Source organism: Lynx rufus, unplaced genomic scaffold (genome assembly GCF_022079265.1).
Source record: "Lynx rufus isolate CCGP_SWC_20201006 ecotype Redwood Valley unplaced genomic scaffold, mLynRuf1.p SCAF_18, whole genome shotgun sequence".
NCBI lineage: Eukaryota > Metazoa > Chordata > Mammalia > Carnivora > Felidae > Lynx > Lynx rufus.
This window is the reverse complement of record NW_025814832.1, coordinates 30,234,767-30,254,711: the sequence shown is the minus strand read 5'-3', so window position 1 is coordinate 30,254,711 and position 19,945 is coordinate 30,234,767. Positions and strand designations below refer to the sequence as shown.

The 19,945-nt window shown below is 46.8% G+C and overlaps 1 protein-coding gene and 1 long non-coding RNA gene across 4 annotated transcripts in view; one reads left to right on the top strand and one right to left on the bottom strand.

The window, feature by feature from the left end:
• LOC124513453 (uncharacterized) overlaps positions 1 to 19,945 on the top strand; it is a 21,784-nt gene extending 1,839 nt beyond the window's left edge. The window contains exons 2-4 of one of the 3 annotated variants that reach the window (XR_006962392.1): positions 3,861 to 4,086; positions 9,527 to 9,754; positions 19,542 to 19,945. This is a non-coding gene — a long non-coding RNA (uncharacterized LOC124513453). Of the gene's footprint in view, positions 1 to 3,860; positions 4,087 to 9,526; positions 9,842 to 19,541 lie in introns of those variants that run through there. The other 2 variants (XR_006962390.1, XR_006962391.1) reach the window with 2 other exon arrangements.
• Positions 11,611 to 16,584, bottom strand: LOC124513449 (CMRF35-like molecule 6). Its single transcript, XM_047081461.1, has 5 exons — positions 16,156 to 16,584; positions 14,569 to 14,901; positions 12,977 to 13,073; positions 12,177 to 12,283; positions 11,611 to 11,689 (listed from the first exon to the last, which is right to left on the bottom strand). Exons 1-4 carry the CDS (start codon positions 16,193 to 16,195, stop codon positions 12,199 to 12,201), a joined length of 555 nt encoding a protein of 184 aa, XP_046937417.1. The 5' UTR covers positions 16,196 to 16,584; the 3' UTR covers positions 11,611 to 11,689; positions 12,177 to 12,198.

Below are 19,945 nucleotides of genomic sequence, written 5' to 3'. Positions count from 1 at the left end.
CTCTTTCTCTTTCCCTCCCTCCGTCTCCCCTCTCTAAAATTTTTTAAAAAGAAAAATTAATAAAAGTAAAATAAATAAAATGCAACTCCAAAGGTTCTGATACTTAAGTGAATTCAAAATCAAGCAAAGGAGGAGATCCTGGGTGGCTCAGTCAGTTAAGCGTCAAACTTCAGCTTAGGTCATGATCTCATGGTTCGTGAGTTCGTGAGTCAGCATCAGGCTCTGTGCTGACAGCTCTGAGCCCGGAGCCTGCTTGGGATTCTGTGTCTCCCTCTCCCTCTGCCCCTCCCCCACTCGTGCGCGCGCGCACGCGCGCTCTCTCTCTCTCTCTCTCTCTCTCTCAAATAAATAAATAAATAAACAAATAAACCAAAGCAAAGCAAAAGAAATACCCAAGTGCCAGAAATGTAAAGGGAACTGAAAGCCAAGACCATGAACAGGATCTGATACCAGATGGCTGATGGGAACTATCAGAATGGATACGGGCTTTAGGAGGAAAGGGGCTGGCATTTCAACAACCACAAGGGGACAGGAGCTTATGCCTTAGGTCCATACCAGATGGGTAACTGGAGCAGAGCTCCCTGCCCAAAACTGGGATCCATGAAGGGTCACCACAGCCCCAGAATGGAGCGAGGGCATACTTCACTGATAGCCTCAGGGGAGCACCAAGGTATCTTGGCCCCCTGGAGCCACAGGAGTTACAGAGTCTTCCATAAGAATTGGCACCCAAACAGTACTACACTGAGGCGTGACAGCCAAAGTCACTGTTTCCCATAGCATGGGAGGCTTGGGTAAAGTAATTAATATAAAATCAGGTTGACAAATGACGAGGCTTGGAGGGCTTTGGGAGACATGGATGCAAAACCGCAACCATGCCTCCTGGCCACCCTCTGGTTTTCTATAGTCCATGAGCTAAGGACACTTTTACATATAAAAAAAATCTTTTTAGTGTTTATTATTAGGAGAGAGAGAGAGAACATGAGCATGGGAGGGGCAGAGAGAGGGGAAGACACAGAATCTGAAGCAGGTTCCAGGCTCCGAGCTGTCAGCACAGAGCCTGACGCGGGCCTCGAACCCACGAACCGCTAGATCATGACCTGAGCAGAAGTCAGATGCTTCACCAACTGAGCCACCCAGGCACTCCTCAAATGCTTTTACATTTTTAAACAGTTGGAAAAATCAGAAGAAAAATATTTCATGACACATGAAAATTGCACAACACTACCATTTCAGAGTGTATAAACAAGTCTTACGGGAACACAACCACACTTGCTCCTTTCTATATTGTCTGAGGCAGCTTTTCTGCTACAAGGGCAGAATTGAGTAGCTGGCCCACAAAACCCATGATGTCCCCTATCTGGCCCTGATGAGAAGAGTTTGCCACCCTCTTGTCTGGAGGACAGGCCCCTCACCAGAGATCATTCCTGCTAGTAATTGGAAGCAGAATCCTGAGGCAATGGCAGCTACTTTAGATGTATGATCATTTTTCCAGGGTCCAAACAACCTACAGAGTGACTTTAGGCCAGTCTTGGTTCAGGTTGAGTCCATCCTGGCCCAGTTAGAGACCCGGATGCTTCTGCTTGGTCCTCATCAGCCTCATTTGGTGTGGCCTGAGAAGCTGGCTCTCTCTTCTAGGCCCTCCCTGCTTCTCTGCTTGGTACAGCCCCATGTCACCTCAAGGGGAAGCAGCAGCTCCCACTTGCTCCTCCACCAGCACCTCAGATTCCTTGCCCAGTGTCTCCAGCCCCAATTCCCCATGGCCCTGCTGTGCCCTTGGGACCAGCTGCTCGGGCACCTCACACTCAACATGACCAAAGTCTACCCCTCCTCTCTCGCTGGTCCTCTATCCCACCACTGCTTTATACAACCCCCTCCCACCCACCTATCAGCCTACAGACTCACTGGTTCCCTTCCTTTTCTTTGAATGCAACAAATGCTTTCTCATTTCAGGGCCTTTGCATGTGCTGTTCCCTCTACCTGAAATGCTTTTCCTTTCACTAAGGGTTTCTCAATGCCTGTTAGACGTCCAAGTGGAGATGCTTAGTGAGGAGCTGAGTGTACAACCTGTGGTCCAGGTGAGAGACACACATTTAGAAGTTCACAGGGTTACCTGAGAGCACCAGGACCCAGGTTCCCAAGTTCAGCAACATGTGTGGACTGAGGAAGAAAGGTGGCAAAAAAAAGTAAGGAGGAGGAAAGTGAAGCAAGAGGAAAACCAGGAGAGTCTGAAAGCAGGGAAAGGAACACATTTCCAGAAGGAAGAGCCATTGGCTGAACCAAACACTACAGAGAAGTAAAGTAAGATGCAGAAAGACAAGATGCCTCTGGACAGGATTAGAAGGAGGGATATGGTCCTTGTCAAGACAGATTGGGAGAGACTGGGGGGAAAGGGAGGGAAGAGGAAACGGAGCCAGCCAGTGTAGACAGTGTTTCACAAGAAGCTCTGGGAAGAAAAGCAGAGAGAAAAGAGGCAGTGGCTGGAAAGGGCTAGGAGCAAAGGGGAGGAGCTGGCCAGTGTGGCGTCCAGGAGTGTGAACGGGCAGACTGCAGGGTCATGTCCTGTGACAGGCAGTCTCCAGGGTGTCATCATGCTGCTCACAGAACTTGAAATACAAGCACAGGGGCGCCTGGGTGGCGCAGTCGGTTAAGCGTCCGACTTCAGCCAGGTCACGATCTCGCGGTCTGTGAGTTCGAGCCCCACGTCGGGCTCTGGGCTGATGGCTCAGAGCCTGGAGACTGTTTCCGATTCTGTGTCTCCCTCTCTCTCTGCCCCTCCCCCGTTCATGCTCTGTCTCTCTCTGTCCCAAAAATAAAAAAAAAAAAAAAAAAAAAGAAATACAAACACAAAGCTAGATTTAATTACATAAAATTTAAATCATTTCTGTGGTTAAAAAAAAAAGGCAAATAATAAAATAGGGGAAAAAATGCCAAAAACATTAAGAGCTTATACAAATCAAAATGAGAAATACTAAAGCCTTAAAAGAAAAATTGGCAAAGACCATGGACCTGCAAGTCTCAAAAGAAGAAAGAAAGGCAAAGGACTAATATTCAGAAAAAATAAGTGTTTATCCTCACTGGCAAGAAAACTCATGGATATATGAAAACAACTAAATTATAAATTTTCCCAAATTAGTCAAGATGGCTTTTTTTCATGTTTATTTATTTATTTTTGTGAGAGGGAGCGAGCACATGCACAGAAGCGGCAGAGAGAAAGGGAGGGAGAGAGAGAATTCCCAAGCATGCTCTGCACTGTCAGTGCAGAGCCCAACTTGGGGCTTGATCCCACAAACTGTGAGATCATGACCTGAGCCAAAATCAAAAGTCAAATGCTTACCTGCCTGAGCCACCCAGGGACCCGTTAGTCAAGATGTTTTTAAGGTAGTAGTAAAGGCAGACAAAGGTGTGGTGCTATAGGAACTCATATATTCCTTGTGGGTGACACACTGCTCTGGTTCTACAATGTAATTTAGCAATAGGTGTAAAGAATTATAAAAGTGGCCTTTTTCTGTGCCCCATATTTCTGCTTTGCATAATCTAGGCTAAGAAAAAAATTGGAAATGAGAACACATATTAGTGAAAAATTGAAAAGACCCTAATTACCCAACAATAATTACCTAACAATAGACCCTAATTACCTAACAATAAGAGACTATATACTATTGTGAATAGGTACGTAGATACATAATAGCTAGATAGATTGAGAGATAGATAAGATAGAGCTAGAGAGATAGATGATGGATGGATAGAGATAGATAGATAGATAGATAGATGATAGATAGATGCCAATGAGTAGATCTAAGAGCGAACAGACAAGTGACTAATACACTGTCCTTATTTTCTTATGCATGAATTGAATGTAGAATGTAGTCCTGATCATAACTGCAAAATCTGACAACAACCAAATGTTCATCGACAATAGAATGGATAAATACATGTGGTATAATCACACAGTGGAATCTTATTCAGCAGCGAAAATGGGCACACTACAGCTGCAACATGATGAATCTCAAGCATAATATTAAGTGAAAGAAGCAAGTCATGAACATATTTACAATATTATCCCATCTATATGAAGTCCCAAAGTAGGTAAGACTAAACTATATGAAATTCATATAGAGGTGATAGAAATCAGATCAATAGTTGCCTGTAGCAGGGTTAGGGATGGTCTATAAAGGGGCACAAGGGAACTTTCTGCGGTAATTGATAATGTCCTATATCTTGATTGTGGTGTTGGTCACAGGGAAGGAGATGGTCAAAACTCATTGAACTGTACATATAAAATGGGTGCATTTTCTTATATGTAAAATGTACTACAATACGGTTGATGTTTAAAAATCAAGGAAATGAATGTCACAACTATCAGAGTAATGCATATATCTAGTGGAGAAGGGAGAGGGTATGAACAGAAAGCAGATATCTGGGGTACTGGCAATGTTCTATTTCTTGACCTCATTGGTAGCTATATAAAAATTGCTTTATGATTATTATGTAAATGGTACATATGTTTTATGCAGTCTTTTCCATATGTATCTTACAATTAAATGCATGTGTGTGTGTGTACAATTAAATATATATGCAGTGGAGTAATGTCTATGGAATTTCAAGACAGAAAATCAATGTCCAAGAATGCTCTACCTTGTAGACAAAAACAGAAAGATATTTCAAAAATGCAAGGACTCCAAATGTGCATTATCCATTTATACTATGTTAAAAAAAAAAAAGTCTCAAAGTACTCCACCCAACTGAGAAGTCAATCCAAAGAATTGAAATTTGAAAAAGATGTGGGTATAAAGGAAATAACAGTAGAAAACCTGTTAAACTTTAGAATCTATGTCTAAATCATCATTATTAATATGGTTATTACATTTATTGAAAATGCTAAAGTTTAATATTTGGAAGAAGACACACGTAATTTTTTTTAATTAATAAACGTAAGCTTCTGGGTCTCAAAGCCCAAAGCATCACAGATATTTCTCACTTCCTGTGGAGAACGGGAAGGGAATGGTGGCCAGATCCGTGAGTTCTGTTCAACCATCAAAAGGTTTGGGCCTTTCTTCCTGGCAGAATTCTGCCTGTAAGTGGAAAATCAAATATTCCAGTCGGAAGCTGAGTGAGAAATTGGCAGTGCAGGGATAAGATCTGAAGTTTCTGAGAAAAGTGTGGGCTGGGCAGACCTACAGCATCTCAGGGAGACAGGAAACTGTAGAACTGCAACACCCAGGAGGGGCTAGGCAGGGGTCCTGATTATAACAATAACCGCTTCTCTTCCCCGAGCACAGTGCTAACGGGTTCTCCAAAATTATTTCTGAAGTTCACAGCAAAGCTGTAAGGCAGGTACCATTATTCCTAGTTTATAGATAAGAAGACAGAGGCAGAAGGAGGTCCTGATACCAGACTTCATCAAATCAAGTTCACAAACTCCAATCTGGTTTGTTATCCTTTGGGATTTGGGGGGAAAGCCAGTAGAGGAAGCAGCAAACTGACCAAGAGCTTAGTGACCAAGAAGTAGGGAGATCCTTTCCCAAAAGGAAGCACAGCCTCTTCCCCACCTCCATCACCCCAATGTCTTACCAATGCTTTGCAGTTGGGGGCCACAGGCTGCACAATCCACAGCATGGCTTCTATGACATGGGAACTACCATCCAGTGTCTACCCACTGCCCAGAGCCATTCTGCCAGGGGAGGGCAGGAGGCCCTTAGGGCTGGGGCCTGCCCATCTCCACCAAAAACTGAAACACATGCATTTGGGGGAAGCTGCCATAGGGGAAGAGGCTTAGTTTCTAGAAGACAAGACTCCCCTTATTACTATCTGCTCCACCACACTAGGGAGGAGGTAGAAAGCTGGGGCAGTCCAAAGAGGAGCACAGACAACATCATTAGGGAAATGCTAGCCATCAAGGAATGCAAATCAAAACCGCGGTGAGACACTGCTTTATACCCACTAGAGTGGCTAGCATCAAAAAGTCTGAGAGTGAGTCTTGACAAGGATGTCGAGAAGTCAGAACACCCATATACCTGTTCATGGGAATGGAAAGTGGTGGAAAACAGTCTACAAATTCCTCAAAGGATTCGAAGGAAGTGAAAGGACCGGGGCAGGGAGCTAGAGCCACACAAGAGAGCTGCCTCCCAAAGACAGGTGTCTGGACCTCTCCTTCACTTTCAGCAATTGTACAGTAATAAGTTATTACCATAGAAATAGTGTCTCCAAAGTGGAGAGGCATGGTGTCCTCAAACCAGTCTCGAATCCAGACACCAGAGTGTGGACAATGCAGACGTTGCTGGTGGTTTTGAAAGAAAATGAGGAAACTTTTGAAGTCTGATTCGTTGGCTTCCTTGCTGTCAAATTTTCACCAAAGCAGGATTTCCGGGTTCCAGGTTCTGGGGTAAACATACACTTAACCTGACAGGTTGCTGTGCAAAATGACTGCACTGGGCTATTGAGTCTCATCCTTGCAGCCAGGGTCTACCACCAGAAACTGTTTCACTAAGCAGAGCAAAGTTTTCACAAACTGGGTGATGGGACTTCCCCCTTTGATTCTGGCCAGCAAATCCCAGACTTTAGCCTCTACTACAAAGCTGTAATCATCAAGACAGCATGGTATTGGCACAAAAACAGACACATAGACCAATGGAACAGAATAGAGACTCCAGAATTGGCCCCACAAATGTATGGCCAACTAATCTTTGACCAAGCAGGAAAGAATATCCCATGGAAAAAAGACAGTCTTTTTAACAAATGGTTCTGGGAGAACTAGACAGCAACATGCAGAAGATTCTGGCCAGCAGTTTGGCATGGATTTGTTCAGTCCGGTAAAAAAAAAAAAAAAAAAAAAATTAGTAATTCCTCAAATCTTACTGAAATCCCTCTGTCTAGACTCTCCAGTGCAGCTCAAGACCAATTCAGGATCCTTTGTTTGGATCCTCAAGGGCAACAACTGGGGCTGCCTACGGGACCTTCTGGTGCGTGATCAACAGTCACTTGCTGCTTGCACACGTCCCAGTGGATCCTGGATGCCTGGTGGCTGCACACCCAAGTCGTTGCTAATTCTGCCTTACAGTGGTTCATTCACCTGACCACTCACATTACTGCTGCCCCAGTCACCCTCCCCGGCCCCAAGATAGGTTGTGCCACTCCATTGGGCCTCTTGAGAATTGGGGTCTACTCCTGTGAGGCCCTGCACACCCAAACACCAGGCCTCTGGCTTGTGCTTACTTTGTTTCTCATGGGAAGCTTGGCTGTTGTCCCCCTTAACCACTGGCCTCCCACTGCTGAGGAGAGTACACCTCTCCCTCCCTGGCACCTCTGTAGCCCCCAGTTTCTTCATAACGATGGTGGTAGCCACCTCCTAAGGACTGTTGTTAGGAATAAATGAGATCAGTGATGTCAAGTGCTAGGCACAGACCCTGGTGTCATGTTAGCAACTGCTATCACAAGTGCACACACACACACCTGTGGGCTGACAAAATGCCCCACCCCAGCCTGTGCCGTGCAGTGATAGCCATGGTCTCCATATCCTCCCACCCATCTGCTTAGGTGGTGGTGATCTCATGGGACCTGTGTGTGCCTGAACTTCCTTCATCGTTTTCTCCACCTCCTCCTCCCAGGGAAGATTCAGTAAGTGACAAGTCCCAGCCCCAGTCACCTGAAGGCAGAGAGGGGGCCGAGCTACAAATAGACCGGTGGTTCTGTCTCCCTGGTCCCAGAACATCCAGATCCTTCTCGTCTGACATCTGGCCTAAGAGTTCCAGCCCTGGACACTGTCACTTCCTGACCATATTTTGTTATCTGCTTCCTTCCTCTACTACTTCTTCATTTTAAGCTGCAAAGTTATCAGGAAAGGGGAAGGACCTGCTGAAATAGAGAGTGGCCCAAAACCACAGCCACAAGGGGAGTTTGATGGCACCATGTTCCCTCACCTGCTGAGGCCCCACCCAGACACGGCAGAACGCACCCATCCCTGGGAGCCCAGTTACCCCTCTATCCCAGGCTGTCCTCTGCTTTCAATCCTATAGCTTTTCCACAACTCCAGCCCTGCCCTGTGGGAAATGCCTGTCCACTGTGGTCACACACAGGTCCTCTTGGGGGATGGTTTCTGGTCCAGCTATAACCAAGGTTTACATCCCTCCACAGTTCAAATCTTAACCTAGATTCCCTTTTTGGTGTCACAAAGAGGAGGGGGGATTGTATACCAGTCTTAAAGTTCTAGAGGTTGGAAGTCTGAAATTAGTTTTGCAGGATCAAAGTCACAGTGTCAGCAGAGCTTCATTCCTTCTGGAAGCTCCAGGGCAGAATCCACTTCCTTGACTTCTTCCACCTGCATGTGGCTCGTGGCCCCACATCACTCCACCCTTGGCTCCCATTATCATATCTCTTTCTGTGACTCTGACCCTCCAGCTTCTGTTTCATAGGAACACTTACAATAATATTGGGCCACTGGATAATCCAGGATAATCTCTCCATCTCAGGATCTTTAACTTAATCACATCTGTAAAGTATTTTTTTGCCATAAAAAGTAAAATATTCGCAAGTTCTTTTGGGGGTTACAATGGGGACATCTTTGCGGGTGCCAGTGTTCTGCCAAATAATGGAATTAAGGGAGGGATGAAGAGAGCCCGTTCCCTTCCTTCATAATAACAAGCTCCTCTTTTGCCCCCTAAACACCTTTTCATTCTGCACAAGGGGTCCCATGATCTCCCACTAGTTTGGTGATTCACTGGAAGGACTCAAACAACTTAACAAGTTATGGTCATGGCAAAGGCTTCTTAAAGCAAAAGATACAGTAAAGGAGTATCAGGAATCTTATCCATGAGCAAACACTAGAGGTGGGGTTGGAGGCTTCTCTGCAAGGGCCATGGGAATGGGCACTTCTCTCTGGCCGCCAACTAAAGGTATGTGGGAGATGTCTCCACCCAGGGAAGCCCACTTCAGTTTGGAGGCAAGAGTTCTTAAAGAGAGTTTATAAAGTACCTACAATCCAGGTACCAGCATCTTCATGATGACATGGAACAATGTTGACCACCCGCTCCATCCTGACCCACTGTCTCGGGTTTACAGAATAATTTCACTCATTGGTGACAATGTGAGCATTCCAGGAGTTAAGTCATTAAACCTAAACCTAACCCTAACCCTAACTCTAACCTGGCCAAGAGTCACTTACATGGCCCTGGGCATTCCTGGAGATAAGTAAGAGCTGAATGAAAGAGACACACTGCATTAAATCTTTCTTTGCACACTCCTCAAATGGAGCATGTGCATTGACCTGTCTCTGCCTCCTGCCCTGATGGGGTAATCCTGGATTCACCAGTGACTTCCCATCACTGCAACCAACGTTTCTGTGCATGTTCTGTGTGTCAACACTGTGCTAGAGCCTGAGAAGGCAGAAAGATAAACCTTCATTCCTGGTCCTACTCTTAGGCAACTCATGGGATCAAAGTTACCTACTGCTGCATAACAAATTACCCCAAAACTTAGCTTAAAACAATAATATATACTATTCCACAGAAATTGTGCATGACTTTGTTTACAGGGTTTGCAGAAGGCTGCAGTGTTGAATGGGACCACATTCTCATCTGAAGGCTCAACTGAGGATGGGTCAGTGGCTAAGTTCATTCATGTAGTTGCTGGCAGGATTCAGTTGCTCACAGACCATGGAACTCAAGGCTTTTATGGATATTGGTGAGAAGCCCCCTCAGTTCCTTGCCATATGGTCCCCCCAACATGCTCACAACATGGCATCTGGCTTCCATCATAGCAAGTAAGTGAAAGCCAGTGAGACAGAAACCAGAGACTTTTTTTTGAGAGAGAGTGTGTGTGTGTGTGAGAGTGAGTAGGGGAGGTGCAGAGGGAGAGGGAGAGAGAGAATCACAAGCAGGCTCCACACCCAGAACAGAGCCTGATGCAGGGTTCAACCTCACAACAGCGAGATCATGACCTGAGCAGAAATTAAGAGTCAGATGCCTAGCTGACTGAGCCATCCAGGCACCCCCGAGTCTTTTTGTAACCAAATAGCAGAGTGGCATCCTGTTAATTTGCCATATCCTATTCATTAGAAGCAAGTGGGTTCATCCCACACTCATTTCCCCTTAGCTCTGACTAGGCCTCTTTGTAAGACCTTCGGTACAGAGAAAGCCACCTACTTAGGGTGCTAGGAGTTAAAGGGCCTATTGTCTTGCTAATTAACTCATGAAAAAGTGTGAGGATATATTTATTCAACTAGAAGTGAGGCAGTAACCAACTGATAGCCTGTTGTCACACCTGTCTAGAAAGACAGCGTCAGGGTGCCTGCCACATTCCTCATCCTGCAGGAAAGAAGTCAAGACACCTGCAGTCAGATGACCAAAGGTTCCACCTGGGAGGTCACCTGTTCAGTATTTTTTTTAATTTTTTTTAACGTTTATTTTATTTTTGAGACAGAGAGAGACAGAGCATGAACGGGGGAGGGTCAGAGAGAGAGGGAGACACAGAATCGGAAACAGGCTCCAGGCTCTGAGCTGTCAGCACAGAGCCTGATGCGGGGCTTGAACTCACGGACCGCGAGATCATGACCTGAGCCAAAGTCGGACGCTCAACCGACTGAGCCACCCAGGCGCCCCACCTGTTCAGTATTTTTAGCAACACCTTGGATGAAGGCATAGAAGGCATGCGGGATTCTTCTGTAGATCACACAAATCCAGGGGAAAGGAGTATCAAAAAGAATAGCAGATAAGATGTGATTTCTGTACCCTGGGCATAAGGGCTGAACCTTAAGGAAAGAGAAAGGAACTCCTCCTCAGGACAGAGGCCACTGAGGATGGAGGACAGAGGGACAAAGAGAGAGAAGGAGCGGGAGGGGTTCAGGCTAGAGCCAGGTCAGGCCCCCTCGTGCCTGGACACTCACTGCCCCAAAGCAGCTCTGTTTGCAGCTTGTCACAAGAAAATCCTCTTCCTAGAACCTGCTGCACATAGGGATGGTGCTTTCAGCTGCCATTTAAAGCAAGACCCACATTCTTCATCCCCTTCTCCCATTTGCTGAATGCATATTTGGCACAGACAGATGTGGGTGAGACCTCTGGGGGCTAACCACCTGCCCACATTGTGTCCAGAGTCAAGCAGAAGTCGCAGGAGGCCTGGTTTGCTCCTCCCAGGTCCCTTAACTGCTTACCCTCCTCCCTGTGCCCTGGACCCAAACCAGCAATTGCCATGGCAGCTCCATGTGGAAGCTCCTACACGGCCAATGTCCTCCATGTATTATCTCAATTATGTACAAATCCAAGAAACAGATGATGAGAGCCATCAAAAACCTCTACTGGGTCATGTTGTAAGCACTGAAGTTTGAACACACATCCATCTCAGTCCACAGCCCATGTCCTCACATGGAGTCCTGGTGTCTGCTGTCAGACCAGCCCGGGAAAGGATCCGGCAAAGATGACTCAATGCCCAGGCACAAAAGTCTCTGCTGGGGCTGATTCATTTCTGGTTTCACATCCCAGGGATGGGTCCAGGCTGAGTTTGGAGCAGAGAGGCCAGGAACTGTGTCACCAGACAGGGAGTCACTGGGGAGTGAGCTGCAGTTACACTGGGCTGGGCAGACCATCGTCCTCAGAGGTGACGCTGAAGCCAGGCCAACCAAATGGCAGCATAATTGAAGCTCAGGAAGAGGCTGACTTTCAGCAAGACCAGGAATAGGAAGCTGGCAAAGAACAGGAAGGGCCTGGTGGAGGAAATAGGGTCAGAAGAAAGTGACTACAGTGCCTTAGTGAGAGGCCACTCTGCACCCCACTTTTGGACTCTGAACCCAGCACACAAGTCATAGACCATCATCAGCGCCCCCCCTGCCATGCTGGTTCTGATAAGTTGTTCCCCAGGACAGAGAGACAGAAGAGAGAAAAGGGAGAATGGCTCACTATGTGGGGAGCCCTGGCTCCATGCTTCACCCTATTCCCTTAATGTATTCTTCACAGGGACTCTGTAAGGCTGTTCTGTTATCATGTCTGTGGCAGGTTGTATTTTCCAAAAATGGTCACAGCAATATTTCTAGTCCCACATGCTCTTCCAGAAGCCTGACTCTTCTCTATCAAGAGGTGGAATCTATTTCTCATCCCTTTGAAGCTGGATGGACTGGTGATTGCTTTGACTACAGAACATAGAAGCTATGCATGATTTCTGAGAATAGGTCAGGAGAAGGAGACAGGGCCCACCTGGCTGTCTTGGAACACTTGCTCATGGACCCAGCCACCATATTGTAAGGAAGCCCAGACCACATGCAGAGGCCACATATGGGATTCCAGCTGAGGTTCCAGACATCCTGGGGCAGAGACAAATTTCCATGTTGTATCCTGTCCAAATGCTTGACTCACAGAATCCGTGAACATCATAAATGATTATATTTTTTTACTAGTTTTTGGCATAAAACAACCACAAATAACGAGAACAACCATAGTCACTAGAACCACCCTCATTTTATTTTTTTTCATGTTTATTTGGTTATTTTAAGAGAGAGAGAGAGAGAGCAGGGAAGGGGCGGAGAGAGAAGGAGAGAGAGAATCCCAAGCAAGTTCCACACTGTCAGCGCAGAGCCTGACAAGGGGATCGATCTCATGAACTGTGAGATCATGACCTGAGCCGAAGTCAAAAGTCAGACACTTAACCGACTAAGCCACCCAGGTGCCCCAAATCATCCTCATTTTACAGATGGGGCAACTGAGACATGCAGAGGTTAAATGACTTGCCCAGTGTCATCACCCTGTTAATAAAAAGTAGAGCTGGAATGGGAACCCAAACACTGGCTACTAACACCCTCACACTTAGAGACGGGGAAGGAGACAGAGCAGAGAACCAAAGCAGAGGCCAGGTACAGGGGCCCTGGCTCTCCTTGGGACCTGCAGCAAGTACTAAGGTGTCACACCAAAGCCAGGGGAACCCCAAGCTTGCATCCCCACCAGGAAACTATAAAGCCCAGGATAGTGGGACCCTCCTGCAGGGACATGGCTTTTCTTACCAGGCAGGAAGGCCAGGGCTGGCCATGTGACTGGTCAGAGCTGGGGCTCCCATGCTGGCCAATGTCTCAGTGGTCATCATTGATACTGTCGCTGAGCCTACAGAGCAGGTCACAAGTCACTCTCTGCCCCAACCTCCCAATGGCTCAAAGTCTTCAGTCATCATAACACTGCACATCTCCCCATCTTCAAGGGACGCTGTGGTTACACAGAGAGAAGAAGTGTCCTGGGGGAGGTGCCAAGACCAGGCAGGAGAATCCCATATTACTTTTCGGGGGGGGGGGTCCCCAGCCCCATCTCACACCAAGACATCCCAGGCACAGGCAGGGGATGCTGGAAGGAGGAGTCTTTCAGGGGCCTCAGCCAGCCCTCCAAGAAACCCCACAAGAGGCCTTCCGGTGAAGCTCCAGCACATTCTCATCATTGTGGGGACTCTGAAAACTCCAGAGGGCAGGACCCAGACCCTCCCTCTTTCCCTCACCCCCACACACAGATCAGGTATATGGCATAAAATAAAAGCATGGAAAAAATGCTGGTGTAGATTTTCACGTGCTCCCTTCTGAGTTGGGACCCGAGTGAGGGAGCTGTAACTACACAGTTGTGTTCATGCTGGGCTAAGAAGAAGCAGGACACCAGGGCTGGGGTCCCCAGCAGAGCCATAGGGCAGGGGGGCCATGACCCAGCTCACGTGCTACCTCCTTGGGAGGGAGCCCTCCTGGGGGCCTTGTACCCAAGGTAGCTCCTCCCCACTCAAACACCATTTAATCCCTATCTCACTAGCCCCCCCACACACTTACATTGCACCTGTCACCATCTGTATAGTGAGTGGCTGCATGTCCATAAAGGATGGGCTTCCCCTGCCCCACCACTGTTCCCAAGCTCCCCTGTTCTCTGTCCCTGTCCTTCCTCATCTCCACTCCAGGGTCAACATCTACAACTCCCTGCAAGCCCACCGGGCTGTGAAGACTGAATCTGTCTGCTTTCCCCGTCTCCCCCTGACATCGCCAGACTAGGTCCATAATAGGCAGATAATGTTTCAATAACTGAGGGAGAGAAACAAGGGGACCCCCTAAAGCCCATAAATAAAGCCACTTTTCCCTGCCAGAACCTGGAGATGTGAGTGTTGCAGCTTTGGTTTGGCCTGGATAATAGTACCAATGGCTACCATCTTGTAAGTCCTAACTAACTACCAGCCACTGTGATCAGCGCTTCACCCCTACCAACTCATTTAATGCTCTCAATCACTGTATAGCAACACTATTGTTCTCCAGTTTTACTAATGGGGAAACTGAGGCACAAACCAGTTAAGTAACTTGCCCAAGTCACACAGCCCACAAGTGGCACAGCTGAGACTTGAACACAGCTTTCTGACTCCAGGGCTCAAGATGCAACCCGACTTATTTCACCAGTCACACTTACATGTAGGCACGGACGCAGGCTTTTACAGATGCCTGTGCCTACACACAGGTGCATTCCTGTCCCCCTGGGTAGCCAGTCATGGGCCTTGGCTGGAGCCTCCTTTTACTCCTCAGCAAGAGAGACTGGGCACCCATGACCTCAACCTATGCAGGCAAAGGGTGTGGGAAGGGATTACCTGGAAAAATAGTCACGGCCACCGGGGCCTGGGGGACACTTGTGGCCCTGTCCACCCCGCACCAGTAAGTGTCTGCATCTCCTTCCTCCAGGTCCTCCGTGATCACATGGAAAAGGTGCTCTCTGGGGTTGTCTCGAAGGGTTACTCGGCCACGCCTCACCTCTTGCCCTGCCATCTGTTCCGTTTCAATGACTCGGACACAGTCTGTCCAGTTGGGCCCTCGGCACCAGAACTTCCTGTGACCCTCCTCTCCCACATTGTACCGGCACTCCATCACCAATGTTCCTCCCGTTGTGCCTTTTAAGATCCTGGGAATGCTCAGAGTGAAATAGCCTGAAAAACACAAACCCCCACACCTTATCCAGTGCATCCTGTAGTCCTGGCCCCTGTTCACCAACTTGCAGTGACCTTCAATGAACAGAGACACCATTCCCCATCCCTGGGTGCCCCCCACATCCTCCCATGCTCACCCCTCTACAGGAAACATGCCTAGCTGCACAAACACGTGCCTACATGGGCAGCTGTGTTCCCCTCAGATCTGTGAGCAAGATGAATTTTCTCCTGCTTTTCTAGCAGACGAGAAAATATCTTTCCTCTATGGCAAATCAACTTCCCTCCACATAACACACATACTCATCTCTCATATCCTCCTTCCACACTCACCTCTCCTCTCCCCCAGCCCCCACCAAGCCATTTTGACCTTCTTGAGTCTCTGGAGGTGATGTTAGTCTGAATCATTTCTCTTGGGTGATTTTTCACTCTGTTATAGGCCCAACCTGGCTCTCCTCTGTTAAGAGGGGGAGTGAGAGAAAATTGAGCAAGGATCCAGCACTGTTCTCATTATAAGAGAAAGTATTGATTCAGAGTTTAGGAAGGAGCGGGCACTGTTCCATGCTCTTTACATGTGTTAATGGGTTAATGGGTTTAATCCTCGAAGCCGCCTTTGGCAGGACTCCTCTCTGACTATCCCATGTCATGTCCAGGCTTCAATAATCCTCATGTTAACACAGCATTACAAAGAGTGGGATTTGGAATCTGAACACAGAGGACAGAAGGGAGAGAGAGGAAGTTTCTCTCAAGTTACAGGACTAAAGCTGGAACACTCTGCTTCTGAGTGAGGACCCCACAGTGGGTAATCTGGTGTTCCCCAGGTTGTGGGGGGACAAGGGGTACAGGATGCTTCCCCTCCACCCCAGGAGTTAAGTGGGAGCAGAGACACAGAGGAAAGTCAATAAGAGCTGGGAGAGGCTGAAGCCATGGGCTGACTAGCCTTAAGTCAACCCCTTTCTCTCCCTGACAAGGGCAACACATGATTCTACCCATAGAAGAATCACTGGCAAATAGGGGTCATGCCCCAAGTCAGGAGAAGTCAAGTGGGTGATTATCCAGAGGATAATATTTCCCTTCTCCATTCTCAAGGGAGGATAGGTGGGAGAATCAAGTAAGTAGAACAAAACTTTGAATCTTCCAGGAAGATTTTCCCAGCCTTCCACACCTCCTATATGGATCTGTCTCTGTAGATTCTCTTCCTCCCCGTCATCTCCAGCTCCACGGAGTAGACATGCCCCTGCCCCAAGGCGCACTCACCCGGAAGGCAGAGGAGCAGGAAGGCACTGGAAAGACACATCTTCTGGCCTCAGTGGATCGCTCCTCCTCCGTATCTACAGGAGGAAAGGTGCACTGGACCCCACAGTCCTCCAGAAACTCAGTGCCAAGTACTTGCTTCTCTTTGTTTGTTCCGCCTTCCACTCCTACCCTTGCGATCACATCTCTTTTTAATTTCTCAAAATGAAAAATAAGGAAGATCCCTGGAAAAATCTGTGTGTGTGTGTGTGTGTGTGTGCACAGATGAGGAGAAAAGTTGTTTAAAAATATTATGTACTTGGGGTATTTGATAACTAACCTAGAAATACAAAAATGTGGTTGCTGGAAAGGAACTTCATCTACCTCTCCGGTACTCTTAAAAGTTTTCGCCTGAGGGCACCTGGGTGGCTCAGTCAGTTGAGCATCAGACTCAATACTGGCTCAGATTGTGATCTCATGATTCATGAGATTGAGTCTCGTCTGTACTGCAGTCCCCTCTGCACTGACAGTGTTGAGCCTGCTTTGGATTCTTTCTCTCCCTCTCTCTGGCCCTCCCCCATTTGCACGTGCGCACTGTCTCTTTCTCTCAAAATAAATAAACATTTAAAAAAAGTTTTCACCTAAAACCCACAATAAGAAATAAGTGTTACATTTCAGCCCAGAATTACCACCCATATTTATGTCTGAAACAAAAGTATCAAAAAATAATACTGTGCACTAATATGTTTTCTATTCTATTCCAATTTTTAAAGGCTTATTTATTTTGAGAAAGAGAGTATGTAGGAGGGGTTCAATTCTATGCACTGTGAAATCATGACCTGAGCCAAAATCAAGAGTTGGGTGCTTAACCTGCTGGGCCATCCAGGCGCCCCTGATGTTTTAACCTAGTAATTCATCATAGCCTACTGACTGATGTAGGCCAATCCTTTCAAGTTAGGGTTGAAGAAACCAAAGCCCAAAAGTTAAGGGATTTGAACAAGGCCATCCTGTGTGATCAGATGTAAAGTCAACCCAGAACCCAGAACCCTACAACTCTGATCAGGTGCTCTTTCTCTCACCTTGTGTTACCTCAGTGATGCAAAGCACATACTGAGTTTGTTGAAGGAACGACCACTTCATTCAGCTGGACTCTTGACTTACCCCTTACCCCTGGCTGAACTGAATCACTCATTCCTACAAGCTTCTCACTCCCCTGCCAGTCAACTCAAGGTAGATCTTAGAGCTGTCCAAAGTAAGTGCTGCTACCTCACCCACTCCCTGGAGTTCAGGGAAACTCTCAGCTCAGAGCAATTGAGAGTGACAGGGAACCTCCCTTAGAATGCAAAATTATCATTACTCACAAAGACAGAAGAGCCAGCAAGCAGGCTGCCTTACCTCCTTTCTTCCTCTCTTCTTCTCCCTTCCCTCCCTCCACTCTGCTCTTCCTCTCTCTCAGGCTTCAGCAGGTGGTTCTGTCTTCATCCTTCTCAAGTCTACATTCTGCCTTCTAAACAAGGCCCCAGGGCTGTTGGCCCCATTGCTGTACCTCACCCTTGAGTCACCAACTTTCACTGTCAGCTCTGTCAACTCCAGGGACACCCTGAGCATCAATGGAGGGTGAGGTGCTGTGACAGTGGCATTTTCATCATAGCCCCCACCCACACCCATGCTCAGCTAGGATTACCCAACTAGCACACTTAGGAAGGGCCCCGTGTTCCAGCAAAGCTGCAGCAAAAGAGAGAGAGAGGGAGAGAGAGAGAGACAAAAAAAAACCCAAAATATTTGCAAATCATATGTCTCAAAGGGATTAATATCTAGAATATAGAGAAAACGCCTACAACTCAACAACAAAAAGCAAACAACCTAATTCAAAACAAAAACAAAAACAGAAAAACAGAGGACTTGAATAGACATTTCTCCAAAGATATTTAATTGACCAGTAGCACATAAAAAGGTGCTCAACATCACAATCATTAGGGAAATGCAAATCGAAGCCACAAGACACCACCTCACACCCATTAGGATGGCTACTATCTAAAAAAAACAGAAAACAAGCATTGATGAGGATGTGGGAAAAGTGGAACCCTGGTGCACTGTTGGTGGAGATGTCAAATGATACAATCACTCTGGAAAACAGTTTGGTGATTCCTCAAAAAATCAAAAATTGAATTAGCATATGATTCAGTGATTCCAGTTCTGGGCATATACCCAAAAGAACTGAAAGCAGAGTTTCAAAGAGTAGCATGTCCACAGTAGCATTAGTCACAACAGACAAAATGTGGAAGGAACCCAAGTGTCCATTGACAGATGAATGGATAAACAAAACGTGGCATATATATACAATGGAATTATCCAGCCTTGGAAAGGAAAGAAATGCTATACTATGTTACACATGGATGAACCCCAAAGACATTACACTGCATGAAATAAGCCAGTCACGAAAAGGCAAATACTGTATGATTCCACTTACATGTGGTACTTAGAATAGTCACAATCATAGGGACAGAAAGCAGAATGGTGGGTGCCAGGGGCTGGGATGGGGGGAGGAGAACAGGGAGATAAGTTTAATAGAGACAGAGTTCCAGTTTCACAAGATGAAAGAATTCTGGAGGTGGACAGTGGTGAGGGCTACACAACCATGTGGATATTTTTTTTAATGTTTATTTTTGAGAGAGAAAGAACAGGGGAGGGGCAGAGAGAGAGGGAGATACAGAATCTGAAGCAGGCTCCAGGCTCTGAGCTGTCAGCACAGCACCCGACGTGGGGCTCAAAGCCACGAACCATGAGATCATGACTTGAACTGAAGTCAGACACTCAACTGACTGAGCCGCCCAGGCGCCCCATGTGAATATATTTAATGCCACTGAACTGTACACTTAAAATGGTAAAGATGATAGATATTATGTGTATATTTTATCACAACAAACACACACACAAAAGAACTGTACATCAAAAAAAGCAAGAGCTGCGTCTGGAAAGGAGGGCATGGAGGAAGGAGTAGAAATCCATAAAAGTGGAAGCAGGGGGCGCCTGGGTGGCTCAGTCGGTTGAGCGTCCGACTTCGGCTCAGGTCATGATCTCGTGGTCTGTGAGTTCGAGCCCTGCGTCGGGCTCTGTGCTGACACCTCAGAGCCTGGAGCCTGTTTCAGATTCTGTGTCTCCCTCTCTCTGACCCTCCCCCGTTCATGCTCTGTCTCTGTCTCAAAAATAAATAAACGTTAAAAAAAAATTAAGAAAAAAAAGTGGAAGCAGGAAAACTGTTGGGATTCCTTGCAACTTCCTAAGCAGATCATGACTATCCCTGGTGTGGCATAGAGAGCACAGCTGGCAGAGATGTGGCAGAATCCCCAGTTTTTGATGGCTGGGCACTTCACAAATGCAATTGATAATATTTTTTCTGTCTTTGGCAGAGGCTGGTACAATTCATTAGGCTACAGACACAGATGGAGAAGCAAGTGTTGGAGAAAAGAGCTGAGGGCAAATCTGAACACCAAGATGAATCCAGGGAGAACACCACATGAAGACAAAGCAGAGATCAGGAATGCCAAAGATTGCCAGCAAACCACCAGAAACCCTCAGAAAGAGCCAACTCTGATGACACCTGGATCTTGGACTTTTGTCCTCCAGTACTGTGAGCCAATAGATTTCTACTGTTTAAGCCACTCAGTTCAAGGTACTTCATTACAACAGCTCTAGGAAACTCACATACTTCGAGAGATAGAAGGTAATGTCTCTCCAGACTAGAGGAAAGAAGGGGAAATTGGGTTATGGAAAATAAAGGAAGCAATCCCTATCAAAATAATACCAGCATTCT

Excerpts from the sequence above, each read along its gene's own strand:
- LOC124513449 (XM_047081461.1), bottom strand. The coding sequence starts at position 16,195 with ATGTGTCTTTCCAGTGCCTTCCTGCTCCTCTGCCTTCCGG. Across the intron at positions 14,902-16,155 it reads CCTGCTCCTCTGCCTTCCGG|GCTATTTCACTCTGAGCATT; the intron begins GTGAGTGCGCCT and ends TGTGTTTTTCAG. Across the intron at positions 13,074-14,568 it reads GGCCGTGACTATTTTTCCAG|GCTCAGCGACAGTATCAATG; the intron begins GTAATCCCTTCC and ends CCTGCTCTGTAG.